The sequence below is a fragment of the Macrobrachium rosenbergii genome, chromosome 11 (genome assembly GCF_040412425.1).
Source record: "Macrobrachium rosenbergii isolate ZJJX-2024 chromosome 11, ASM4041242v1, whole genome shotgun sequence".
NCBI lineage: Eukaryota > Metazoa > Arthropoda > Malacostraca > Decapoda > Palaemonidae > Macrobrachium > Macrobrachium rosenbergii.
The window spans coordinates 47,817,415-47,842,540 of NC_089751.1; the positions used below are offsets into that span (position 1 = coordinate 47,817,415).

The 25,126-nt window shown below is 38.5% G+C and overlaps 1 protein-coding gene across 2 annotated transcripts; it reads left to right on the forward strand.

Annotated features, from left to right (window-relative positions):
• Window positions 1–24,397, forward strand: Las (lipoyl synthase, mitochondrial). Of its 2 annotated transcripts, none has more exons than XM_067111871.1 (9): window positions 1–119; window positions 3,338–3,448; window positions 3,678–3,803; window positions 12,683–12,799; window positions 15,635–15,791; window positions 15,917–15,974; window positions 16,534–16,692; window positions 16,882–16,997; window positions 21,569–24,266. In XM_067111871.1, the coding sequence occupies exons 3-9, from the start codon at window positions 3,690–3,692 to the stop codon at window positions 21,832–21,834; spliced, it is 987 nt and encodes a 328-aa protein (XP_066967972.1). In that variant the 5' UTR covers window positions 1–119; window positions 3,338–3,448; window positions 3,678–3,689; the 3' UTR covers window positions 21,835–24,266. The 2 variants fall into 2 exon arrangements, with proteins under 2 accessions (XP_066967972.1, XP_066967971.1); XM_067111870.1 differs by lacking the exon at window positions 1–119 and adding an exon at window positions 222–376 and having other exon boundaries at window positions 21,569–24,397.
• Window positions 24,398–25,126: the final 729 nt, after the last annotated feature.

The following is a 25,126-nucleotide window of genomic DNA, read 5'->3' on the forward strand; positions in this document are numbered from 1 at the left end:
AGTGTTGCGAGTGAACTTAGTGAAGTTCCCTGAGCTGGCTGCAGGAGGCAGAGGGCAATTTGGAGCGAAATCCAGTGTTGAGCATTATAAACAGGAACCCATTTACAAGCTGAGAGCAGGTAAGTGTGTCATTATTAAAATAAAAAAACAGTCCGTTTTTTTTTTTCTTTTTTAATCATTATTGCTGAGGAGAATCATGAACTCCGAGAAACACTACTTAACGACCGAGTCTACCTTCTACCTGTACGGTTACCTAACCCCAAGACGTAGAACGACGGAAACCAAAACAATGTCCTCCGCTCGAATACTGCTGTTTAAATCGCCGTCAAATTTGGCCCTGGGCTTGTTGTCGAGACTTTCGGCGATCTCATATAATGTAAGTTTATGCATATACAATTGAAATTTGAGTGGACACTGTTTGCGACTTTATTTAATATACAGTCATGGCCTGGATAACTTCGCCCAGCATAACCCATTACGTGTTTCAAGGCTGCTTATGACGTAACTGAGAGCGTGAATCTTATATTTCTCTTGATATCCTATATGGTAGTTGAAGTGTATTTTTTGTAGTTAATGTTACAGGAAACATAAACTGGGGCTTATTTTTAGGTTACCCTGCCCAATTGCGTATCTCGTTAGACCAATGAAAATAGCGTAGTGGGATTAAGCCAGCCAAGGCATAGAGGTTTTTGGCAGTGAAAACGTAAAAGATGGTAATGCGATGTTATGTACTTGATCATTTTTAGCCATCTGCTATACATAAAATGTGGGACCCAAGTAGGAAACCAGTTAGCCTAGTTTTTTGGGTAAAACTTTACTTTAGTTGCGCTGCCAGTAGAACTATATAGTAGCTCCGTGGCAGCGACGGCACTATAACTTGACTTTTTCTACAGTTTTTTGGTTGCTAATTATAAATTTACCTGCAATTTTTGGTGCTCGAGTGTAATTAACCAGTAATTAACCCCTGAAGTCCATCCAACAAGGGGTTTCCATACGTGATCTTCACAAGACAGAGCACGGGTATGTCTGTTTCGAACAGCTCATATCCCATCCGGCAAGTGCAATAACTTGTTAACGTATGGGTACCCCCCCCCCCGGGGCCACTACTAAACACGGCGAAGGGACATTCCATTTGGCCGACAACTAACAGGTGCACCGCCAGTATCAGAACCCTTAAAAGTGTAGAAAAAACCAGTTGGAAAGGTAAAAATGGGCACGGAGCTAATATATAGAGATACCACGCTGCCTGATTCCTGCCAGTCATTGACCGGGACAGATTCCTCATATATAAATAAATATAATCTTTCCTATAATGCCAATTCCTAACCAAACCAGATTACCTACCCAACCTAACTAAGGGTGATATGCCCTGACCTGGCTGGGGCTGGTCCCCCCAAAAAGGTTGTAACTTGTCCCAGTTGGTAACTGGCAGGAATCAGGCTGCGCAACTAAAGTGAAGTTTTAACATTTTTTGTGGGGAAATATAAAACAAGTGCAATTTACCTATAAGATTGGAAGGAAATGCAATGCATTAATTGCAACATCAGTAGAAAAATACAGCTTATGTGTATGAATAGGCCTAGTACCAGTCATTGAAGAATTTATAGAACACAGTAGTGTAAGAAAGACTGGTACACGGATGCATCCTAACCTAATCTAACATAGGTTAGGTCACGGTCACTGTTGACTTTTTTTTTTTTTTTTTAACCAAGAATCCTACTCCTCTGAAGGTGTTCTGTGAGACCCTCAAACTCAGTACATCTTATACTTAATGCATACACATTCTGAGATTTGTTCTGTTATCAATTGTCAAATCTGCACTGTCATAGCACTCAGAAAAAGGGGTTCTTGAATGTTTTCTTGGACATCTTGATATTTTCAGCCCTCCTAATATTAAGTGGGAGTTTATTGCTTAGTCTTGGAGTGGCAAATTTAAAGGCTCTAAAGCCTACATTCAAATTGTATCTTGGCCCAGATAACTTGAGGCCCTCTATAGCTATTGTGTTGACTTCATCCATTGGCGGTGTAATGTGAAGTAAGTCATTCAAGTATTTTGGATACCCAGTCTTGATAGCTTGGTGAATCATTACACATACTTATACATTATTCTAGCTTTGGTAGGGAGCCAGTGCAGCTCAAACAATACAGGCATAATTGTGTCACGCAGTGCAACACACTTTATTAATCTTGCTGCTCTATGTAGTATATTTTGCCTCTCAGTATTTCTAAGGTGACCAGTAACCTTACAGCATTTTTTATTTGATCACTAATGCAAATTACAGTTTAGTAGCAATCACAAGTCATGTACTTTGCCAGTGATCGGAACCTCATTACTACTGTATTTATGTTTAGCCGAAAATCACCAAGGTTCGCTTAATTGTTTTTCCATCCTATCAGCATAAATTAATTTGTATTTTCAGTATTATGTAAAAATAAAATTGGATGGCAGCTTCAAATAGCTTTTTCTTATTGTAGGCTAGGCTAGGTTATTCTTATGGTAAACTGGAGACTGTCATGAAAAATGCCCTGAAAAGTGAAAATATCTAGTTTAAGATCTTTTAATGAAATTTTAGTCGGTTGAAAAAGGTAGGCAATCCTGAAGTAACAAAAAAAAAAAAAAAGCTCCCGTAGGCTTAAGCACATTTAAAAGCATGTCCTGCTACAACTCTGTTACCTCACAAGTTCAAGAATTGCTCTCAAAACAATAAGATTGGATATGGAAAATTGTGGAAGCCCCAAGTTCAAGAATTGCTCAAAAAAATTAAGATCAGACATGGAAATTTATGAAATCCTTGATATCATTAATGGTAAATACTCACAGACATGGAAATTTATGAAATCCTTGATATCATTAATGGTAAATACTCAACCTTATAATTCACCTGCCCCTTATATTTCCTAAAGAAGAAATGCCAAAACAAGCATCAGTCAACATTTTTCTTATTAAGTTTGGTTTAGACTAGGAATTAGAATATCATAATAGTACTTTATTACAGGACCAAGTGTCTAGCCTAGTACTAACAGCATTGGTGAAATACAGTATGAATATACACTTCCTGTATATAATTCTTTCTTGCAAAGAAATTAATTTGTCATCCATTAATTGTTTTTGAAACCCTGTAAGGAATAGTATGCTTCTATACATTACTTGACTACTTATATTGAAAAGAGAATTTAGTACTGTAGGTAGGTAATAGTTTACAGCATTTTTAGGATGTCATTTTGATGTAAGGTAATTTTCATCAACAGAACGTGACTGATATGGTAATTACAGTACTCTTTAAACTTGATAGCAGTCATGTGTCTTGATTAATTTGTCTTTATTTTTTCATTCAAGGTTTCACCGTTATGTAAGCAGTCCCTTTGTAGAAATGCAAGTACTCTCCATGACAAAAAGAAGAAAAAGATTGCGGAAGGTCCTTCTCTTGAAGATTTTATCACAGGAGAGGTAAATATATTTTGTAATTTTTTTTCCCATCTCTAAATTGCCATTTCAAGGAATAATGATGGAATTGGTTGTCAAAACTTTAATTCTGACAGCAGCAAGAATGTTGTCTTGTGTTTCTGAATATATATTCTTACATACTGTTGTCATAATTATATAGTATGCTCTGAATGGAAAGTTTTTGTTATTATTAATTATACAATTTAAGTAAAACTTAAAATTTCTCCATCAGGTAACCAAGGACATGACATGGTCGGACTACCAAGGTAAATTAAAACGTGAAGCAGGTGAAAAGGGACGACTCAGATTACCCCCATGGCTCAAAAGAGAGATTCCCATAGGCAAAAATTACAGTAAGGTGAGCAAATTTAATTTTGCTGTGAGGAGTACTTAGTGGGAGTATGAATCAGTGTTTAAAGCAGTAGGCAGTTAGTAATATTCTATGATTTATTTTATTATGGGTTTTAGTTGGAATGTGAATATTTTTTTTTTTTAAGGTTGCTCTATTGGCCTTCAGCTTACGCAGGTTTTGGTACTAGGACCCTCATATATGAGGGTGAAAATTATGCTAATTCAGAATCCCTTTATAAAAGGGCAAAATACACTTTTAGTATATACACAGTATTGCATCCAGATATAAAACCCTACATACATACTCATGTTTACAGTTGTGCTGTGAATTATGTCTGTTATCATGCACTGCTGTATCCAAAGCAGTGTACTTGTATTATATTTAAATATGCCTTTTAACTAAACCTAGAGTACTGTGGCTGCTTTGGGACAAGCACCTGTCTGGAATATCCAAATGATGGCCTGTTTTCTAACTAACAGCATCCTCAAGAAGAGGGACACCATATTGAGAGGTTTATCAGATATGCTGTTGTCCTCTGACTTTGAGAGCTTTTGGACTCTTGGTATTATAGATCATAGCCTCTTTCCTACCCAGCTGGTTAGAGAAATTACTGACAGTATAGATGCCACCATTACCAGAGCCATTCTTGTTTGCACCAGTCTCCTAATAGCAGAAACCGTAGGGACTTTTATGCCCCCTGCAACCTCTTATGTCAAGGTAGGCAGTTGCATAGGTCTCCTGTTGTCCTGGCCATGATGCCTTATATTATTAATCCTTCCCAGCTGTGACACAGAATTCCATGCTTGCCCTTGTATTTGGACAGAGCAGATAGGCCTCCCCAGAAAATTCATATGGTCATTGCAGGAAATGAAGTTCTGCACCACCTAAGCATAGATCCACTAGTGTACTGGCAGTCTTGGGCTTTAACAGCTGGCTGTTCATCTCCCCAAAACTTTTTAGGGGTTAGAGGCCCGTGATCGACTTGATTCTTCTAACCTTCATGTAACTAACGGTAGTATCGATCTGTTGCCCCATCCTGGAAGGTGACTTTTTAGCATTCCAGGAAGGCAATTTTTTTTTTAGCATTCCAGGATATAAAAGATGCACGTTTTGAAGTTCCAATCCCCAAGATCTAGCGGATATTCCTCGGATTTATTTGGCAAGGAATGTCTTCCAGTTCGAGGTCCTCTGTTTTGAGGTGGCCGTACTCCACAGGTCTTCCTTCACTTATATTATGACCCTGGTATGGAAGGTGCTGGCTGTTGAGGTACATTGTAATTAGCTGATCATTGCATCCTCTCCAGCACTCCAGCAATTTTTACTCTCTCTCTTACACCAAAGGGGATGGAACTGTTGCTTCATAGCAAAGTGCACAAGTCATCAAACACGCTACTAAATAACTCTCTAGTGAGTAAATTAGAATCGAGGCCCTAAGTTTGGTTACTAGGTCTTGATCTCGGTGGGGAAGTGGGACAAGCATCTCCAGCCAAACTGTAATAAAAAAAATAAATTACCACATTTTTAAAATAGATACATACATTTCTTGTCATAAAGCACTATTTTTCATTGTGGTTAAGCTGATATTTTCTATTTGCGTACTGGAGATGTTTTGATAAATGAAAGACTCATTTTTAGTGACCATGTAAAATTACTGTGGGTCCAAAGACAACTTTGGAACAATTGACTGTTGATCTTTGAAAGGAAGTGACACCAAACATGAAGTACTAGAATATTTTAGTCAGTAGACAGCACTGCAACTGAAATAGAAAAGTTTAAAATGTAATGATCCTTTACAAAATCCAATCTTGTCTCAGCTTCTCCACTTATGTATGTTATCTACTTCTCCAAGGGCTTAAGCCTGGTATTTAGCAGCTTCAGTCCTTGGTTCTGACAGAATACTATATAAGTACTGTTTCTTCCTCAGTTTCTGTCTCCCAAGCTGTAGCTTCCCTTCAGATTTTCAAAACTAACTCTTTCATTTCATTTGAGCCCATTTAGTTTTTATCCTACTGGTATTCCCTTTGAATGTGGCACTTTTTGTCACTGCATATGATAGCCTCGTCCAAAATTCTTGCTTCCTATTTTCGGATATACGTAAAATGGTAAAAGACAATTAATATAGTACTACCTTCTTTCCTGAGATTAGTTTGATTATTCTTTCTTGTGTTTGTCCCACTTTTATCACAGTCTCTTACATTTCATCTTTGACCAGTATGCAATTCCATTTTGTGTTGTTGCCATCAGTTAAGCAGAATATATATTTCTCAGTGTCACTTGATTGCTTTAATGCCCTTTCCTTTATATCTTAGCTCCAGTAGACAACCAATTACCATGTTTCTTTTTGCCAGCATCTCTACATCTTCCATTCTTTTTCTTGCCATTGTTCCCAGCATACTCATTTTTACTCCTCTTGCTTTATTCGTGCTTTCTGCAGGGCTTCTTTGCACTCCATGTCTAGTTTAGGGGGCTGCTGGATAACAGGGCCTGCAGTATTCTGTCCTTACCAAAGAACTTGTCCCTCTCAAATTTGTTCGGGCTTGTGGTGCCCTAGTTCAGTGGTATACAGTGTATGTTTCAGGTATTGGCATTGCTCATATTTTGAGACAAAAGTCAACTTCATATGGCACAAGGGCTTTTTGAATAATCATAGCTTCCTTTTGAAGCAGTACCATTGATTATATTGTAATTGGTTATTAAACAACTCGAAGTGGTAGTGAGTCTTTACAAAAGATAAATTTTTATTGAATTAATTTTGCCTTAAAGCAGAGACTTTCAAGACCTTGTATGTTTGTCAATTTTTACTTTAAATTGGGTTCTTTCTTAAAGTCTATCCAAATTACTGTGGCACACCATTTCTAATATATTTTTTGGTCCTGGCTGTATTGTTTAGGAATTTATTTTTTTATATATGTAACTTACCCAGTAATTACATTAGCTAAGAGTTTCTCTTGCCTCAGCAGCTTAAATTCAAAAATTCGCTGGTTAGCGCTTCAATTTAGTGCAGGTGACTGGTCTCGCCCACTAACGAGAGTATCAGGAACTACTCGGCAAACATTCTTCATTACGTTTCTACTGATGCTCGAGTCAACATAGAGCGTCTACGTCAGCTTTGTTCTTAAATTTGCCGGTCAGAGACCGGATTTTGGTGATGTTTTATTGCCGATTTCAGGAGCTTTCAAGCTTACAGCATTCAGGACAGTTTTTGATTGTTTGGTTAATTTGTCATATTTCACAACAGTAGCGAACTCATAATCAAGTGTTTAACTACCGATAGCGTAGTTTAACCAACAATTTCGCCTTTACCGGTGAATGTAAACATTGTGATCGTTGCCGAACAGTAACATGTTATTGTTTCTTATCCGCAAGTCTCAGTCTTAATTAGAATTTGAGACTTATATGTATGATGATACAGTGTGCACTTCGTCTTGAATAGCGTATAATGTTTGCTACCAAACTGAATTTCCTTTGTAAAGAAACAGTTTTGCGTTCGCTGCGTCTTCTTTAGCGTAAAATATTGTTGCGTTACCTACCCAACCAATATTTTCATTTTTGAAAGGCATAACTGTAAATCTCAAGCTTGTGACAGGAATTGAGACATGTAGACATCTTGGCCCGTAAAGGTTAACTTTCCTTTTCCGAGCAGTGTAATGAACGTAACCTTGTATTCGCTCCGGACCGATTTTTTGAGCATAAATTTGTTCTTAAAAATTAATTGAACATATTATTACACTTTACTTTGCAGAGAACTGAAAAGTGTAATCCAAATTTTTGAGAATGAAATGCACCAGCGAGTCTCAAAATGTTTAATGAGTATTGAGATATGTATGTTAAAGGAATTGAGATATCTGTATATGGTACTCAGTGTTCTTCATGAATTTATTAAAAAATTGATTGTATTATATATTACACTTTCCTTTGCAGAGACTGAAATGTGTAAGGGCGGAATACAGTGGGAGAGAATTGTGCTCATTGTTTTGGTTACAACGTGCTTTCGGAGTATGACAAGAATTGTGAAGAGTTACACATTTTTTAACTCCTTCTACGAGCGCCCAGTAGCGCAGCTACTAGCACTCTCCTGCTCTAATTGCAAAACGCTTGGTGCCTACTCGAGCTACTGGCTCGATGGCCGCCAGCTGCAGAATGCTCGGAGCCTGCCCGAACTACTGACTCGGCGACCGCCAACTGCAGAACGCTCAGTGTCTGCTCTAGCTTTTGGCTCGACGGCCGCCAACTGCAGAGCGCTCAGCGCCTGCTCGAGCTACTGGCTCGGCGACAGCCAACTGCTGAGCGTTCGGCGCCAGTTCAAACTACTGGCTCAACGGCCGCCGACTGCAGAACGCTTGGCGCCTGCTCGAGCTACTGGCTCAGCAGCCGCCGACTGCAGAGCGCTCAACGCCTGCTCGAGCTACTGGCTTGATGGCCGCCAACTGCAGAACGCTCGGCACCAGCATTCTGGCGCTTGGCGCCCGCTATCGGGCGCTAGGCGTCCGCTTGGGGCGCTCGGGGCTCACTCTCTGGTGCCTCGGCGTTTGCTCTCGGGTGCTCGGCGCCTGTTACTGGTACCCTGGCGCCATCTGCCCATTTTATCCACTTGCTTCCACACCTGGCTCCCTCGCTTCCTTCTCTTGCCATTGCCAGTCTTGTTTTAGGTTAACAGATGTTAACCTTGTGATAGTGAAGTATTGTGCAGTGGAGGAGGTGTCTACTCGTCCCTCGATTCTCCTAGACAAAGGTCCCTGTCATACTCCCATACACCGGGAGGAGACATACTGGAAGTCCAAGGGAGGTCGGGGGGTTACACACGAGTATTCGCCCCCTCAGTTGAGCCTGTTGCCGGTCCCAGGTATCAACAGACAGCCTGGGAAGGCATCTTTCTGGATGTGTAGTGGAGGGGGCGGCTGCTCGTCCCGCTGATTTTCCTAGGCGCAGGTCACTGCCATACTCCCCTCTACCTGGGAGGAGGCATACCACATCCCAGGTTACGACTAGAGACAGCCACTGAAAAGGCGTCACGGTAATGCATGGACTTTTGTCAAGTTCTGAAGAAGCGCCGCCACATAGGAGCAGTCTTCGTCGTTTTACGGAGGATTCTTGCCCACTCAGAGACGCTTCTCGAGTAAAGATCCGTCCCCACATCTCCCTTACAAGAGAATGAGGAAGCCCTCCTTCAGTCCTCAACCTTTGTGCAGCAAGTTGGACACTCCAGAGCATTTTTCTCCTCTCCTCAGCGCCAGGAGTGAGGTTCTAGCCCTCTACGCCTCTTGGGCGAGCAGCTCCAAGTTTCACGAAGCGCCCTGTTTCCTTGGAACATCCTGTTTCGGTGGGATGTCATGTTGAGCGCCTTGGAGCAGACAAGTGTCCTGTAGCAGCCAGACGCCATATTGGAGCCAAGCTCCCTGATGCGGCCCAGCACCCTGAAGCTGCCGAACTTCTGATAATGCTTGAACTTCATCAAGTTTACAAGTGCCCTGCAGTTTCGGATAAGCCTGCTTCTGCTTTGGACCCAACACTCGAACCTTGGCAACAAAAAACTGGATAATATCCTTCATCTTCTACAGAATCCTGCAGAGCAGACTGCCCCTGGATCAGATTTGATTACATCTCTGATTTCTTCTGTTGAGGAAGAAAAGGAGAAGGATATGTCTGCTGTGCCGTATGCAGCACTCCTTAAGTGCCTTCTTCAAAAGTTCCTGGATTTTTTCACTCCGTCCTCTCCTTCTCCAGGCTTGTCTTACTTGATGAGCTATCAGCCTGTGGATTCGACTAGTCTTCCTAAGATGGTTCTTTTTAAATCTTCAAAGAAAGCTCTTCTCCAAGTAGAAGAATGGCTTTCTGACAAGAGAGATCAAGGAAGGGCCTGTTTTAGTGGTTTCCCCCCCCCCTCATCTCCGACGTATGCAGTACTTGTCGTATTCAATGGGAGAAGCTCCTTCCTTGGGAGTACCTGACTCCTCCCAGGGGGACTTTTCTGCGCTCGTTGACTCGGGATAAAGATCGACTCTCTCATAGACGAAAACGTTCTTTTCAGCTTTTCAGCTTTAGGCCTTCGAGGTATGGAGTTTTCTCGACTGGTGTTTGGGAGCAGTCGCCAAGAAGCTTCAAGAATCTCCTTTCTTGTATGCTGAAGCCTCAGATCGGAGAATTTTATCTCTTGCTCAGGTAGAGCCGTCAGAGGTGGATCGCTTGAAGTAGCTGCCCTGTATGTCATAGGCGTCCTGAAGAAGCACGAACTGTGGGTCTCGTTTACAGGGAAGGGTTTCAACCCCACAGGAATCGGCCCTCCTGCTTTCCCCTCTGGGTAAACAGCTTTTTTGTTTCCGCAAGATCTTCCTCTCTCATGTAAGGTTTTAGTCCTTCATGCTCCTGGGGGGGTCAGGCTTCGTCTTTTTTGGGAGAGATGGAGCAAAAGAGGAGCAGATCAGTGGGTAGTCAAAGTTTTTAAAAGAGAGATACGCTATCCCTTTCAAGGAGAATCCGCCATTGACTGACACTCCTGTTGTATTGACAGCTTACTCCATCGGTTAGGAGAAGCATTCGGCCTTATTGAAGGAAGTGCCCTCTCTTCTGAACAAAAGGGCAATAGAATTAGTGAAAAATACAGATATCCCTGGACATGCAGGATGCTTATTTCCATATTCCGGCTCACCCGGATTCGAGGAAATTTGTCTACATTTCGTTTTCAAGGACCAGATCTTTCAATTTGGAGCACTTTGTTTCGGTCTCTCGATGGCCCCACAAGTCTTCACTCGAGTGTTGAATCCTTTGGTAGGTTGGCTACATTTAGCGGGAGTGAAGATCTCTCTATGTTTGGATGATTGGCTAATTCGATCACCTACGAAGAATCAATGCATGAAGGGCTTACAAAACTCTTCTCTTGACCTAGGAATTAGGACTAACAATGAACTTCGAGAAGTCACAAATGATTCCCACTCAGAAGATTCTTTATTTGGGAATTCTGATAGACTCTCTGAGTTTTCGGGCTTCTCCAATCACTCAGAAGAGTGGAAGACTGTCTGAGGAAGGTAGACCTCTTCGTTCTTGCTCGACCTCTCAGTGGATGAATCTCTTGGGAACATTGACTTCTCTGGAGAAATTCGTAAGATTAAGGAGACTTTTCATGAGACCTCTCCAGTTTTATTTAAGAGCTTGTTGGGATCGGAAAGTTCATCAGGACAGCCATGTCTTTCCGATAACTTCAGAAATAATGGAATTTTTACTAATATCGAAGACCCTTCCGTGACCTGGATCTGTTCTTTCTCTCTCTCTCGAGAACTTAATGGAAGAGAGGAAGGTTTTGACACCCAGGGATTGGGCTCCAGGTCCCAGGAGTACCCATCAGCCCGAGTTGTTTTTTTCCTCACCTGACTTTCACCTCACCTGGCGCCAGCTACAGCCGGGTGCCAGCTTCTAGGAGTGCCCACCAACTCCCAACCAATTAGTTAGCCGGCAACCAGCTCTGCTGGCCCCACCCACAGCCTGGCACCAGCTCAGTACACCCGGCGCCAACTTCCGGTGGTCTAACGCCAACTTGCCTGCATCCCTGGCTCTGGAGAAGAGTTGGAAGCTCATTTTCTGTTGGAGTTTTACAGTATGACCTAAGCATGATTGTAAGCATAGGAGGTTTTCATGACCTTTAGTGTTCTAGCACCCTCTGTCTAAGAACGTATGGTCCTCTCTTGTGATTAGACTTGTTTTTTCTGACGCCACTCTTAGTTTCTGGAGAGCTGTTGGCTTACCTATAGTAGAAGCTAGACACATCAGTACAACTTCCCCTCATAGCTTTCAGGCACTGTGTGCCTCTGATGTCCGGTCTATAATCAACCTTCTCCAAGACACTCTGAGAAGTAAGAAAGCTTTTTGCTCCTTTTTAGGGATGCTAAGGATGTCAGATCAGCTTCTACCTCCTTAGTTTTCAGGCAATGTATGCCCCTGACGTCCATTCGACAATTGTCCTTCGTGAAGTGTAATTGATCTTCACCACTCTCCTTTCAAAGAAAGTTAAAGAGTGTTAGATTCTGGCAGTACCGTGTGATCATTATTAGTAATTGGCATGGCATCGTAGAAGGAAGCATAGAATTCTCTCCTACTATCTATTCACCTTGTAGTAAGGTGCCGAGACTTGTGAGAGCCAGAGGTTACAATTTACCTGGAGCACCCATCACTGTCAGTGAATGGGTCATGGTCTGTTTCTCAGTGCAAGTGACAGTCATATCTGGTTGTTTTTATTGGTACTGCACCCAGTACTGCTTTGTTGGCCATCGGTGTACACCTTCGCAAAGCTTAATCTTATACTTCGTCAGCCATCGGAGTACTCCTTCGCTGCGAAGTGTTCCACTTAAGAAGAAGCGCTCCTGTCTCTACTGCCATGCTGTTACAGGTTAAGTTGAACAACAACCAGAGGCAGTTCTTTACTGCAGGCTCTCTTAACTAACAAGGAACTACAAGCATTGTAACCAATGCTGACAACTTATCTATTATCTCAAATCATTACATAAATTAATGGTTGGGAACAGAATTTGTCCATGATTCCCCACCACCTTTCAATGTGGAATCAGCTAATGTAATTACTGGGTAAGTTACATATATAAAAATGACATTTTTATAATAAAATGAAGTTTTATATATACTTACCCAGTAATTACGGATGGAGCCCTCCCTCCTCCCCGCGCATGGACATAAAGCATAAACGTAACGATGAATGTTTGCTGAGTAGTTCCTGATACTCTCATTAGTGGGCGAGACCAGTCCCCTGCACTAAATTGAAGCGCTAACCCGTGAATTTTTGAATTTAAGCTGCTGAGGCAAGAGAAACTCTTAGCTAACGTAATTACTGGGTAAGTATATATAAAACTTCATTTTATTATAAAAATGTCATTTTATTACAGTTAAAGGAGGATCTTCGGGGTCTTAATCTGCATACAGTTTGTGAAGAAGCCCGATGCCCTAATATTGGAGAGTGTTGGGGTGGCAATGAAGACAATGTTGCGACTGCTACAATCATGGTTTGTTAAATTTCTTTTGTGGAAATATGTTTCCATTAGTAGGATTCACAAATATGTTGACTGAGGCATTATGAACTGCTTAACAGTCAATATTAGTAGGCTGTCAGTATTTCAAATTTATTTAATAATAAACTTTTAAAATAAATTTTGTATTACACAGATACCAACTAATATCTTTGATTATTGCTAACACACTGACATTTACCATGTCTGATATATATTTTTTCTGCAAGTAGATCATAAACAAGCCAGAGGAAGGAAATGAAAGTAAAAGTAATGTTTTTTTAGTGGTAATGGCACTTAGTTTAGAAAAGTTGATGTTAAAATCCTCTCATAAAAGCAGGACCCATGTTTGCTTAGTTAAGAACAAAAAATTTGAATGTGTCAGTTAAGTACATCCCATTGCTATCTAGGAAGACAAATCTTTACTTCAGAAGGAAGTTGACTTCAGTAGGCCAGAGGAAATAGTACTCTTTATTTGATGCAACTATGAAAATTATGGGATGAATGTCATGGTGATTTGAATTAATTGCATGAATGGAAATTAACAAAATACCAAACATGAAGAGTGGGGGAAAAGCTGTAATATTTGTTTCACCATATATAATATTTGTTTATACTACTCATGGCTTGATATGTCAATTGTCGTGGCTTACATTCGAAGGCTACCATGTAACACACCGGCCTAGGTTAATAAACCCCGGATTACTCTTGGCTTGGACTGGTACTTGACGTCGTAGACGGATGAGTCTTCATTTTGTAGTTAGGGTTGAGGGAAACGCCGACTCCTGCGGGTTGTTTAATGCTTCTTAGTAGGTTACATGGTGTAAACAACTTATTCCTAATGTTCCTTCCATAATTGTTAGAACTGGTTCTTACATATGTACTTATACTGGTTCTTGTACAGATACCCTATACTGGTTCCTATAATACGAATGTCCTAGACTGGTTCCCTGTAATACAAAAAGTTCATTTAGGACAGCCATCTTGTGCCAAACAGCATGCAGTCCTTAGCCTAGGCTATGCTGTACTCATGGCTAACTTAACTGTTACATTATACAGTTAGCCTGGCTTTTCATGTATGAGAGGTGGAACTTAGGTCAAGAATTGATATATATTCATAAAATTATGGAAGAATATCACACATCTTAGCCTACGGTTGGTGGCACTGCAACCACATGCAAGCTCATCATGGTGCAATTTATGTAACATTACCATAACAACTCTTGGTAATGTGCTGTTACATTAAGGTAAAGATACACAAGAACACTATGTGTTATGGTAACATGTATAATATAAACTAAGATATGTGCATACCTTTTACAAGGGAGAAATATGGCATTTCAAATTAAAATAAGGGGAGCTACATCCCTTTCCCCTCTCAAGTCGCCAAACACATCTTGAACAGTGCGAGTTGAGCTTACGCAACTACACACTTGGGTGAACTTACGCACTTATGTACGCACACTCGATCATAGACAATCTCAATTTCGAGTGGTTAATTCAACTTATTGATAAGATGAAAACCAATTCGTTTTTCCAGTCCACCAATTATGAAGGGTATTGTCATTAATTCAGAAGAAGGATTTCCATCATTACAAAGCTACTATAGGAGCAAGGCAAAGGTATATTCAGTCCAACATTGGTAGAATTAAACAGTCTCTTGGTGTGAATTTTGTTAATTCAAGAAAGTTGAAGGATAACAGAAAAGGTTTGCTACTGTGTGATAGGAAGGACGGCAAAGAAGTGTTAATCAGTAGAGGCAGAGGCCCATCCATGACATTGGGTAATCAATGACGAAATGAGTATGGTGCAGTGTAAGGGACCACAGACAAGCTGATTTAAGAGATTGGAACATCAACTAAAACTTGCCCCCCCTGACAGAGAATTTTGAATGGCACTTGAGGTCTCCAAAGTACATGTGTGCATCACAGTTCCTTCAAATTTTGAATGTATGTTGGTAAAATATCTGAATACTTGTACTGAAAATAATAATCTGTTCCATAATTTGCAGTTTGGTTTTTGCAAGAGCCCGGGTGCATGTAATAGCATGAAGTTTGTATGATTGTTATTTACCTTTCAGACATGGTCCATAAATGTTGGCATGAATGTTGGACTCGGCTGAGATAAACGAGGGTGCTCCTTTAAAGAGCAGTTATCTGCAAGTCATTCAGGTTTTTTTTTTTTTTTCAAGGAAATAACTTAAAAGCAAGCTTTAACTGGGCCATGTCCCAAGCAAGTACATGCTGTGATAAACCATGATAGATGTAAGTGTCGAAGGGAGTGGTAATAAACTGACGCTGAGAAGATCTTTTCTGTACATTTATTATGAATTCACCTTGTATATATTGAATCACATTTTTATCACTTAGAGAATGCATATGCAGTGATTATAATTAAGCTTTTAATCTGAATATTACTGAAAAAGTTAATTTTACACTAGCAATGAATTTTCTGTATGTTATATACTATTTAATTTATTGTGTACTGCCAAGTGTAGATTCTTAATGAGCTAGGTATTCTGTGCATTGCAGGCTTCAGATGAACCAGTTTATGAGCTCAGGTTCATATAATGTTGATTTAGAGGTACTTTTTGATTAAATGAGGGAAAAGCAAACTCTAAGTACTGTAGTTGTATTTTGAACTGCCCAAGCATGTTGGGTAACTACGTACAGATAACTTATCTATGCTTTCCTCTCTGGTGTCATTGTAAGTTATAAGGTTTTGTGTGCCTTTTATATTTGTAACAAGGTGAGAAATGAAAAATATTTACTACATTAGATAAAATATATTGAAGTAGTTTTGGTGTTTACTCATGACAAATCAACTCAACAGCTTATGGGAGACACTTGCACTCGAGGATGTCGTTTCTGCTCTGTGAAAACCTCCCGAGCACCACCACCTCTTGATCCTGATGAGCCTGTTAATACTGCTACAGCTATTGCTAGATGGGGTGTTACTTACATTGTTCTTACCTCAGTGGATCGTGATGGTAAAACTATTGCACTGTACATGAGATGATAAGTTATTTTATTTGGGATGGATCTTACATACTGTTAATTACTTTTGCTTTTTTTCTTAAGGAAAAACTACTTCATAATTTTTGTGTCTCACCAGATATACTGGATGGAGGGGCAGCACATTTTGCAGAAACAGTCCAAGAGCTGAAGAAACAGTGAGTAAACTTTTATATACAAAAATAGTAGAGAATTTCATTTTCAGATACAAGCATAATTTTACATCATCTTGCTAATCAGTCCCATTCATGCAGGTTGAATTGATCCAAATCAATTGCTTGTCCCAACTTCATTAACAGAGAAAGGATAAATCTCGTTAAATGTCATACACTCTTCCTCCTCTATCTTTTCTTTATGATGAAAAGTTTCCCAGTCATAGAGCTGAGTAAAGTCATAGAGCTGAATAAATATATATATATATATATATATATATATATATATATATATATATATATATATATATATATATATATATATATATATATATATATATATATATATATATATATATATATATATATATATATAAGATAGTCTTACAAATACTACTAAAGGGGTCATAATTACCAATGATAAAGAAGTTATACTTATGGTTTTTAATACATTGATTATCATACATTGTGAATCCTTTGTATAGAATGGTTCAGCCATATCGTATACCATATCATATTACAAGGTTAATTATAACTAGTATTTTGTGTGATTTTTTTCCTTCAGAGTTCCTTCAATCTTGGTAGAATGCTTAGTCCCAGACTTTGGAGGTAAAACATCTTCTGTAACAACTATTGCATCTTCAGGTTTAGATGTTTTTGCTCACAACATTGAAACAGTTGAAAAGTTAACACCATTTGTGAGAGATCGTAGAGCAAAATATAGGTAAGGTATCATTTCTCTTATTTATATTACTGTATTTAGCAAATCCTATAAAAGAAAATCATTGTCTTGTTTGATACATGCTGGGGTGGTGACAGTGCTAAGGTCCATCTTACTAAATTTATTCACAGGTAGTCATTAAAGTCTTATTGGGTTAATTACTATACTAAAGGGATAATTTTTTTTTTACAGGCAGTCACTAAAAGTCTTAGCAGATGCAAAGACTGCTGTTCCAGATCTCATTACAAAGTCCTCAATTATGCTAGGTCTGGGAGAGACAGATGAACAGGTTATGCAAACCATGAAAGGTAATTAATGCCGTGTATTTAATTCATTTGATGGCATGTAAGGCTCACGGGCATATTAGGTGCACCCCCATTTCAGTAGGGCTTGTTTAGGAAAAAAGTTTTTTAGTGTACAGGTTTGTAGCCCTGTATCCAAAATTCAAAAAAATTATTTTTTTTTTTGTAGAGGATGGAGCATCAGTTGTCAGGTTTGTTAAGCACACCAATAGCTGAACTAAGTCATCCCAAGTCACTTGGGTGTGACATAGCAAGACTAGTTGAGTAGGCTGGCAGAAGGTGTGTTTGTGTGTGAGAACTGTTGGCTCGGGTTAGGCTTTTGAACTAAACAGTGTCCATTTGCAAAAATCAAATAGTCCATTTATATTCAAAATAATGATTTTAATAACAGTGTTATTTTGCTTCTTGTATCCAATTATATTAAATGTATGTACGTGATCATTTGCCATTTGTGAATATGTATGTTTACGTTCTCAAAATCATCAGCTGATTGAGTTTTACTGACATCATCATTGGCATCTGTTGCTATAAGATAGCTGTTGAAACATAATTTAGATATATTTTTTTGTAAATTAACAAAGCTGTCTAAAAAAAATGCAGGTTACCTCTTTTTTATGATTGTGGTAAATTTTAAATGAATTAAAAGTGTGATTTTACCAGTTTTAGATGTTGTTTTTACTTATTCAAAAATATTATAAAGCTTGCTTGTTATTTGTTCTCCAGCTGCAGCTACGATGTGCAGGTTAAATTTAGTGGTGTACTCTTAAGACCTTCTTCATTGTATGAAGGATGAATAAAAGTTTATTCTATTTTTACCTAAAGAAGTCACCATTTAGAATGAGTACATTCTAAACGTGCGATAGTTACAGTAACTAGTATCAGCAAGCAGCATCTGGTTGTTTGTCAGTACTTGCTGTTGTTTGTGCCAGTTTTTGTATGAAATAGTAAATGGTTGTTATTCATAAGAAATTGTAATGACTTATATTAGACTAGCCATAAGTTTGAAAAGCATGGTTGAACGTATGATTTGCTTTGAGCTTAATGAAAGTTTGATTCTAGGCCTATTGATTAGTGAAAAGCTAACTTAGATGTAATATGCATTATTAATGGAGTCTACTGAAACTGAGTGTGTTAAGCCATATTTAGGTATGATCAAGATCAACCAAGATACAGTGATGGATCAGCTGGTACCAACGAACTTTGCTGGTACTTTACAATAATTCCTGTAATGGTACCGATAATAATAATAATTGTTGTAATACAGTAATATAATAATAATACAAGTCATAACATTAAGTAAATATTGCAGTGGAGATGGGCTAGGTAGTACTGACTATCGGGGGGGAAAAATAGCCCACAGAAGGCCTCACCTTCACATATAAGACCCAGGGGTGATTATTTTTAGCTTTTTGTGGGGGAGTGTCCTTATATGCCATCAAGTAAAGTATATAATAACAAACCATAACTTTTAGTACTTACTTCTGTGTGTACCATGAAATTTTCTATACCATGAAATTTTCTAGATGAGTACCAGGTTTTGATAGGTGAACAGTGTAGATGTGCCATAAGGCCAACTAGGCCTTAGCTGACAATCCAACTCATTTGTTTGAAGGATGTGTGTCAGTTTCATTCAGCTGCACACTTACTTATCAGTTTTTATAATCTTGTGGTATTAAGACCTAGTAAGTGGTCTCAAGTGTGTACTGATAGTGCTTAATATTATTTTGGTATTTTGTGTTGATTATTGTGCCCTAGTATTTACTGACAGTACTGTTTTCCTTTTGTTGGTAGTGTTGGAGGTATGTTAGTATGAGAAGTCTTCTTGTGATGACATTGTAAGGAGTTTTATAAATATATTTTATTGTTTAAATTTGATAATGATAAATCATATGGAAAAATAAAGTCTGCAGTAGTATGTATGTATATTGCTATATAAAGGAAGCTTTTGCCAACTTGATCAGTTGGCCTCTTCAGCCAACTGATTCAGGCTGAAGAGGCCAACTGACCAAGTTGGCGAAAGCTTCCTGTATATAGCATTATACATACTACTGCAGACTTTATTTTTCCATTTAAGATCACGAGCAAGTGATATCAAATAATGTAAATCATATATTGCTAACAACTTCACTATAAATTAAACATACTTTGTAGGTATAGATAGCCTAACATGGAAACAGTGCTAATTGCAAAATATGACTAGCTAAAATAAATATATCACCTCACTGAAGCATTTAAGCAACAAAGGAGATAGCTTGCAAAATGTGAATTATAATGGATACAGTAACACTATAATTATGGAAGAACGAATCGTAAAGTGTAACTGACACCAGCCTATGTAACCTAGGAACAACTACTAAGGTTAGTGAAAACTGAATGATTGAGCTAACTAGCTTGCTTGCTTAATGATTTATTCATCATTAAAAAAATTTAAACCATAAAAAAATTTTAAAACAACCTTACTAGCAGGCTTCATCACACTAAGTGTGATTGTTGTGGTCATTGTTGACTGTTGTACCTTTAGTTGCTGACTTCCTTCTTTTCTTTGTTGTCATAGGAGGTTGCCTGGTTACATCCAAAAGGGAGATAGTCCATACTCTTATGAAGTTGATGAAACCGTTTGGGACTGTACTCACCCTATTTTTCTTCTGTGGGTGGTTTACAGAGCCTTTTCAGGAACCCCTTTAAGAAACCTGTTTTTGGAACTGTATGGAGACATTTTGTTTGCTATCATTTACATCCTAGAAGTAGGTTAACAAGACTCTTAGGGGAGTTATCATTTGTTCCTGACTTCATAGGATGACTTGAATAGCAAATTACTAGTACTGTTACTTCCTTGTCCACTATCACCAGTGAAGGATGTTGATTAATTGCTTTGTCCATGCAAAACTTTCACACTTTATCTATGTAGGACCAGTTACTTAGGAGCAATGCCCCCTCACTCGTCTTCATAAAATGAAGGAAGAAGCAGTAATATGTTACTTTCTCGTTTTGCCAAGGAAGCGATCGACCATTCCATTGAAAATATTGCTTCTCATCTGGTCAGCCAAGTTTAGTAACGATTGGGTCTGGTCAGTACTTGGATAGGTGACCTCCTGGGAACAACAGATGCTGTTGATTTCTAGGAGTTGCTTTTCACGTCCATGGTAGGTTATGTTGAGGCTAGTCGGTACTAGGATGAGTGACCTCTTAGGAACTTCAGATGCTGTTGGCATCTAGAGACACCTTTCGCATTCATGATTCAAGTCTTGGGCGTATGATTTCCCATCATTCTGCCTGATTCATTGGGAGATCAACAGTGTACAAGCATTCCATTTCTAAGGATCCTAAAAGTGCCTGAAACACTTAAGACTTCACCTCCAAACTAATGCTGACACTTGTTTTTTGGTTCTGACTCAGCTAAGAAGTGATGTCTAGGAGTTCCATTTCTCTTGACTTTATGTATGATCAAATGGATGTACTCAACAGCTGACATGGTGGACAACAATACATAGATAAGGTCGGGCATTGGTCTGCCCCTAGCATTCAGGACAGGTACTAAGGACAAGAATGCAGTCACAACAGACCATATTCGCCTCCTTTTTACCCAAGGGACGTTGCCCTTAGATCCTCGGACTCTTTTTCTTTGGGTTCTGTGGTGGCTGCTCAACAGTCATGCAGATCACCCAGCTCTTGAGGACAGGTAGCATCTTGTACAGCCTAGGGTGTACAGCTGCAAAGAGTAGGTGTGTGTGGGACTGGCCTCCTACCCTCTCTTTTATACCCTTCTAAGGGACGCTTAGCAAACTCACGTGTGCTGGACTGAGTAGCCTGTCTATAATCTAGCTCTTTTTTTGGATCAGTAGATGCAACTCCTACCCTCTCTTTAACAAGGGGAGAGAGGGACTGGCAGTAAACAGACCTGTTGGTTATCTTCAGCTTTTTTTTCTCGACAATACAGGTTCACCCAAGCCTATCTTTGAATCAGTGATGTTACCTTACATTTATTCAAAGGCCCAGAAGCTGGCAGTTGAACATCACACATGTTCAACAGATCAGATGCATGGGTCTCCTTCCTTTGATCTTACATGACCAGGAAAGAGGCCCCGGTTGAGGTGAACTGCCAGTCAGTTCAGAGATTTGCTTGGAATCCTCCCACCGAATAAATAACAAATTTTTAAAGTACAGTAATTTGTATTTTTCCTAAGATACAAACTTGGGGTCTTTACATAAATGGCCCACCTCTAGCCACCCCTCATTCTGCTTCCTGGGCCAAAGGGTAAAGTGGATGTGTACTGTCTGGATGGGAGAGCCACATTATTTTAAGTTAAATGGCTGACTCCAGCTCGTGCTGAAAGTAAATCCCATATGTAAAGTCCTTAGGTTTGTGTTAGGAAAAATACAAATTACCTTAAAAATTTGTCATTTTTGAGCAGAGCACTCCATACTCCCTATAGTCATGGTATTTTTATCTGGGAAAGGTTTTGTATTTTACAGTTATATAAACTCCAAATTTTTCAGGTTTGCAACATTATACAGTATCACTAAAATATAAAAATATTTGGACTTCTTTTTATTGAAATAACGAATTTCTTTCTCAGATTTGCGAAGTGCTGGAGTGGATTGTTTAACTCTAGGACAGTACATGCAGCCCACAAAGAGACATCTGAAAGTTGTTGAGTATGTTACACCAGCTAAGTATAATTATTGGGAAGAAGTTGGTAATAGCCTAGGGTTTCTGTATACTGCAAGTGGACCATTAGTTAGATCCTCTTACAGGGCTGGAGAGTTTTTCCTCAAAAATCATCTTCTTTCTAAGAGAGCAGAATCAAATGTTGATAAAAATTTACCCCATGCAGACTCGTGAACATATTTAAATACAACTTTAAAGATAAAATTTAAGGTTTATGTCATCAGCTGGAAACTTAAAACAAATATACTCCTAAATAATCCTTGTTTTGCAGCTAATGAAAAAACTACTACATTGGATGAAGTTCATTTGGGCATTGAGGGAAAAAACCTCAAAGGAAATTAATAGTTTATGCATATTTGCCCAGTGATGTGGCCACACTAGGATCTCAGACATTATACAAAGTAAATGGGGTAATGGTAATTATGTCCCATGGTTTTTTTTTTTGGGGGGGTTATATCACCTTTCTGACATTGACGATGTTGATATCTGTGATGTAACCTGTATTCCCCTAAGTTTTGCTCCATTGCAGTATACAAGAAAATATGATGGATTATATATATATATTTTTATTGTAACATAGAAATTTAGATGTACTGTATAGTTCAATATAGAGTAGTGCACCGAGATAACAGACTGTGGTATAGCACACTTACAGATATATCAGCACAAATGGAATTATCGATTTGAGGGATTTTGCCTCCAGATCGAGCACTGAACTGTTTTTTTCAAATCAGGCACTCCTAGTGGGTACACAACTTGCCTACCAGCATCCCTTGCATTATTGTTACTGTTTCTTTATTAATTTATAGTGCAGTTTATATTATAAACGGCTGTTTGCTTATATTAGTTACCATAACCAACACATTCACCAAGAGTTGCATTACAGTTGTCTTGTTAAAAACTTGCTTATTTTCAATGCAGTTCCATCAATAAAAATCAAATACGTTTTTATTCATTCATCCTGCAATGGAGAAGGTGTTAAGAAAGTATGCCACTAAGTTGAAGCAGCAGGTATTATAGCTATGGCTAAAGAAACGAATAATGAGTAGACTCCAAAACGATTTGGAGGCAGAAGCAATGCTTGAAACTGACAAAATCACACGTATGACATTTAAATTACTGCATTTATAAATTAAGTAGTTGCAATTTTTAAACCCAGATTTGATAATTTACGAAGTGTGTCTGAATTAAGTTTCATTCGGCAACTAAACACAGTGATGATGTCTGTAAAACTCAGTCAGCTAAGGATTTTAAGAATGTAAACAAAACCAGAATGCAAATGGCACATGATTATTCTGTTCATATTTTGTAGTACGATATGACAGTGATACATGCAATATGTTGAGATACAGTAAAACAACGGTTTTATTAAAATTATTATTCTCAGTACAACTATTATTCAACTTTTGCAAATCGATATGTTGGTTTAACAACCTAACCGGGCCGATAGTCTCCCTCTCTGTCTCTCTCTGCTATACTTATGATGATGCTCATTCCGGTTTTTAGAATTCCGGATGAAGGATTGTCAACCTGTACTGACATGAACAACCAAATCGAGAAATAGCTGATTGCGACGTCATTTACTGTAACTATCAGTGGTGGCTTCCATAAGTAAAAATTATGTACATTTTTATTCATCCTTCATAAATTAAAACTGCAGGTTATAGCCAAGGCTGAATAAAACAAATAAAGGGTAGGCTGTAAAACATTTTGGAACAGGTGAAAGTAATGTCCGGAACTGGGAAAATCACACTTGCTACTTTTTACTTTTTCAATGAAGTAATGCTCATGTTGTAAACCCAACTTTGTTAATTTACAAGAAAAAGTATATCTGAATTATGTTTCTTCTAGCAACTAATGGCAAGGAAGCTGATGGTACAGTAGTTTTCAGTCAGCCGAGATTTTGAGAATAAAAAATATCAAATGCAAGTAGCGTACGATGGCAATTTTTATATTCTGTAATTCAGTAACAATATGACAATAATACATGCAAAATACTGTAATTGGACGTAGCAAGCAAACCGACCTTTATTTAAATCATCTTTAATTATAAACATAGTTTCACTGTTTAACCTTTGCAAATGATTACTTTTCACCAGAAAATATTTCGGCTTTTAGAATTACGAAGAAGAGTCATAAACCTGTGTAGATATTTTGCTCTGTTTACATTAAATTCAACATTTTAAAATTAGTAAATCATTGTTATAAGCATTTTAGGGGTGTATATACTTATACTTTATAACAAAAACACCCATTCACGTTTATATCGGGGTTTCTTTAATATCGGTCTAGGCTTGGGTGCTTTATCTGTTATGTCGGTGAGCTACTGTACTACATTGTAAATGTGATAAATTTTTTCATAAATTATTGTAGGGAAAGTAGATCATTTACCATTTAACCCTGTGAACAGGATCACTACTCAACTCATTACCCTTTGGAAATTGTCCTTCTTGTCCAGAACAGATTTGAATCTTGCTAGAATTGTACTGTATTTTTAATGCTTGTTTCTTTGGTTTTGGCTATAATACAGTCAAAAGTGCTGGCTAATGTGTCCTTGCCTGTAGATTATGTGTCATGTTTATTGTAAATGGCAATGCAGAACTCAACTGGGTTGTTATTAATTCCATATTTTTTAGAAATGTGATTATTGTTTACAGATGTCATATTAAGCTGCAATGTTTTCTTGATCTGGTCTTAGTCTGAATTTTTCAAGCTAAAATATAGTAAGCCGGCTGGTCTCAGGCTTTCTCTCACTTATCTTCCTATTCAGAGCTTGCTGAATTCCTGGTTGTGACTTGTACTGCATGTACGTCTAAGGCTAGACTGGTGTTTCAGAGACTAGCCTTGATACTGATACTGTGAGCTGACACAGTGGAGAATGCTTTGTTGTGTATACAACACAAAGAAAGGCTTTGTTGTATCTTCAAAAATCCTGCTGAAACTTGTGCTAATGTCAGAGATCCATAGTGCTTATAAGATTACTTGTGCGGGCTTTCCCCCTTTTGTGCACACAAATTGTGTGCATTCCGTTAGAACTTCCTCTTTTATCACACTGTGAACTTAATACTTCGCTTTTTGTCCTTTATGGGGATGGCACTTCAGGGTTTGAGGATTGGAGTGGACTATTATCAGTTACAAAACTGAATTATAAGATATCCAACAACCATACTAAACAACACATATGTGCCCCTTTACAAACTCTTCTGACTGCTTGGTATGTTTGTTGACATTCTCTTGCTCCTAGAGCAGCCTGTAATGAGATTCCTTGATTAATCTGTAACTTGGAAAACTGACAACTACATTAAAAAGATCCTAGGCAATGTAGACTGGTAGTTTTCCTGTTTTTTTTTTTTTAAGGGATGCTTGAAACGCCTCTCCTTGACTGAAGACAATTATTTTGGTTTTCCAAATGGTTTTTTCAAATTCTTTAAGATGGCCTTACCCTCCTATGGGGGTTCCCAGCTAG

What these genes read in the sequence shown, in the direction of transcription:
- Las (XM_067111870.1), top strand. Translation starts at nt 290, where the DNA reads ATGTCCTCCGCTCGAATACTGCTGTTTAAATCGCCGTCAAATTTGGCC. An exon ending in TTTCGGCGATCTCATATAAT is followed by an intron (nt 377 to 3,337) that starts GTAAGTTTATGC and finishes TTTTCATTCAAG; the next exon opens with GTTTCACCGTTATGTAAGCA. An exon ending in TAGGCAAAAATTACAGTAAG is followed by an intron (nt 3,804 to 12,682) that starts GTGAGCAAATTT and finishes ATTTTATTACAG; the next exon opens with TTAAAGGAGGATCTTCGGGG.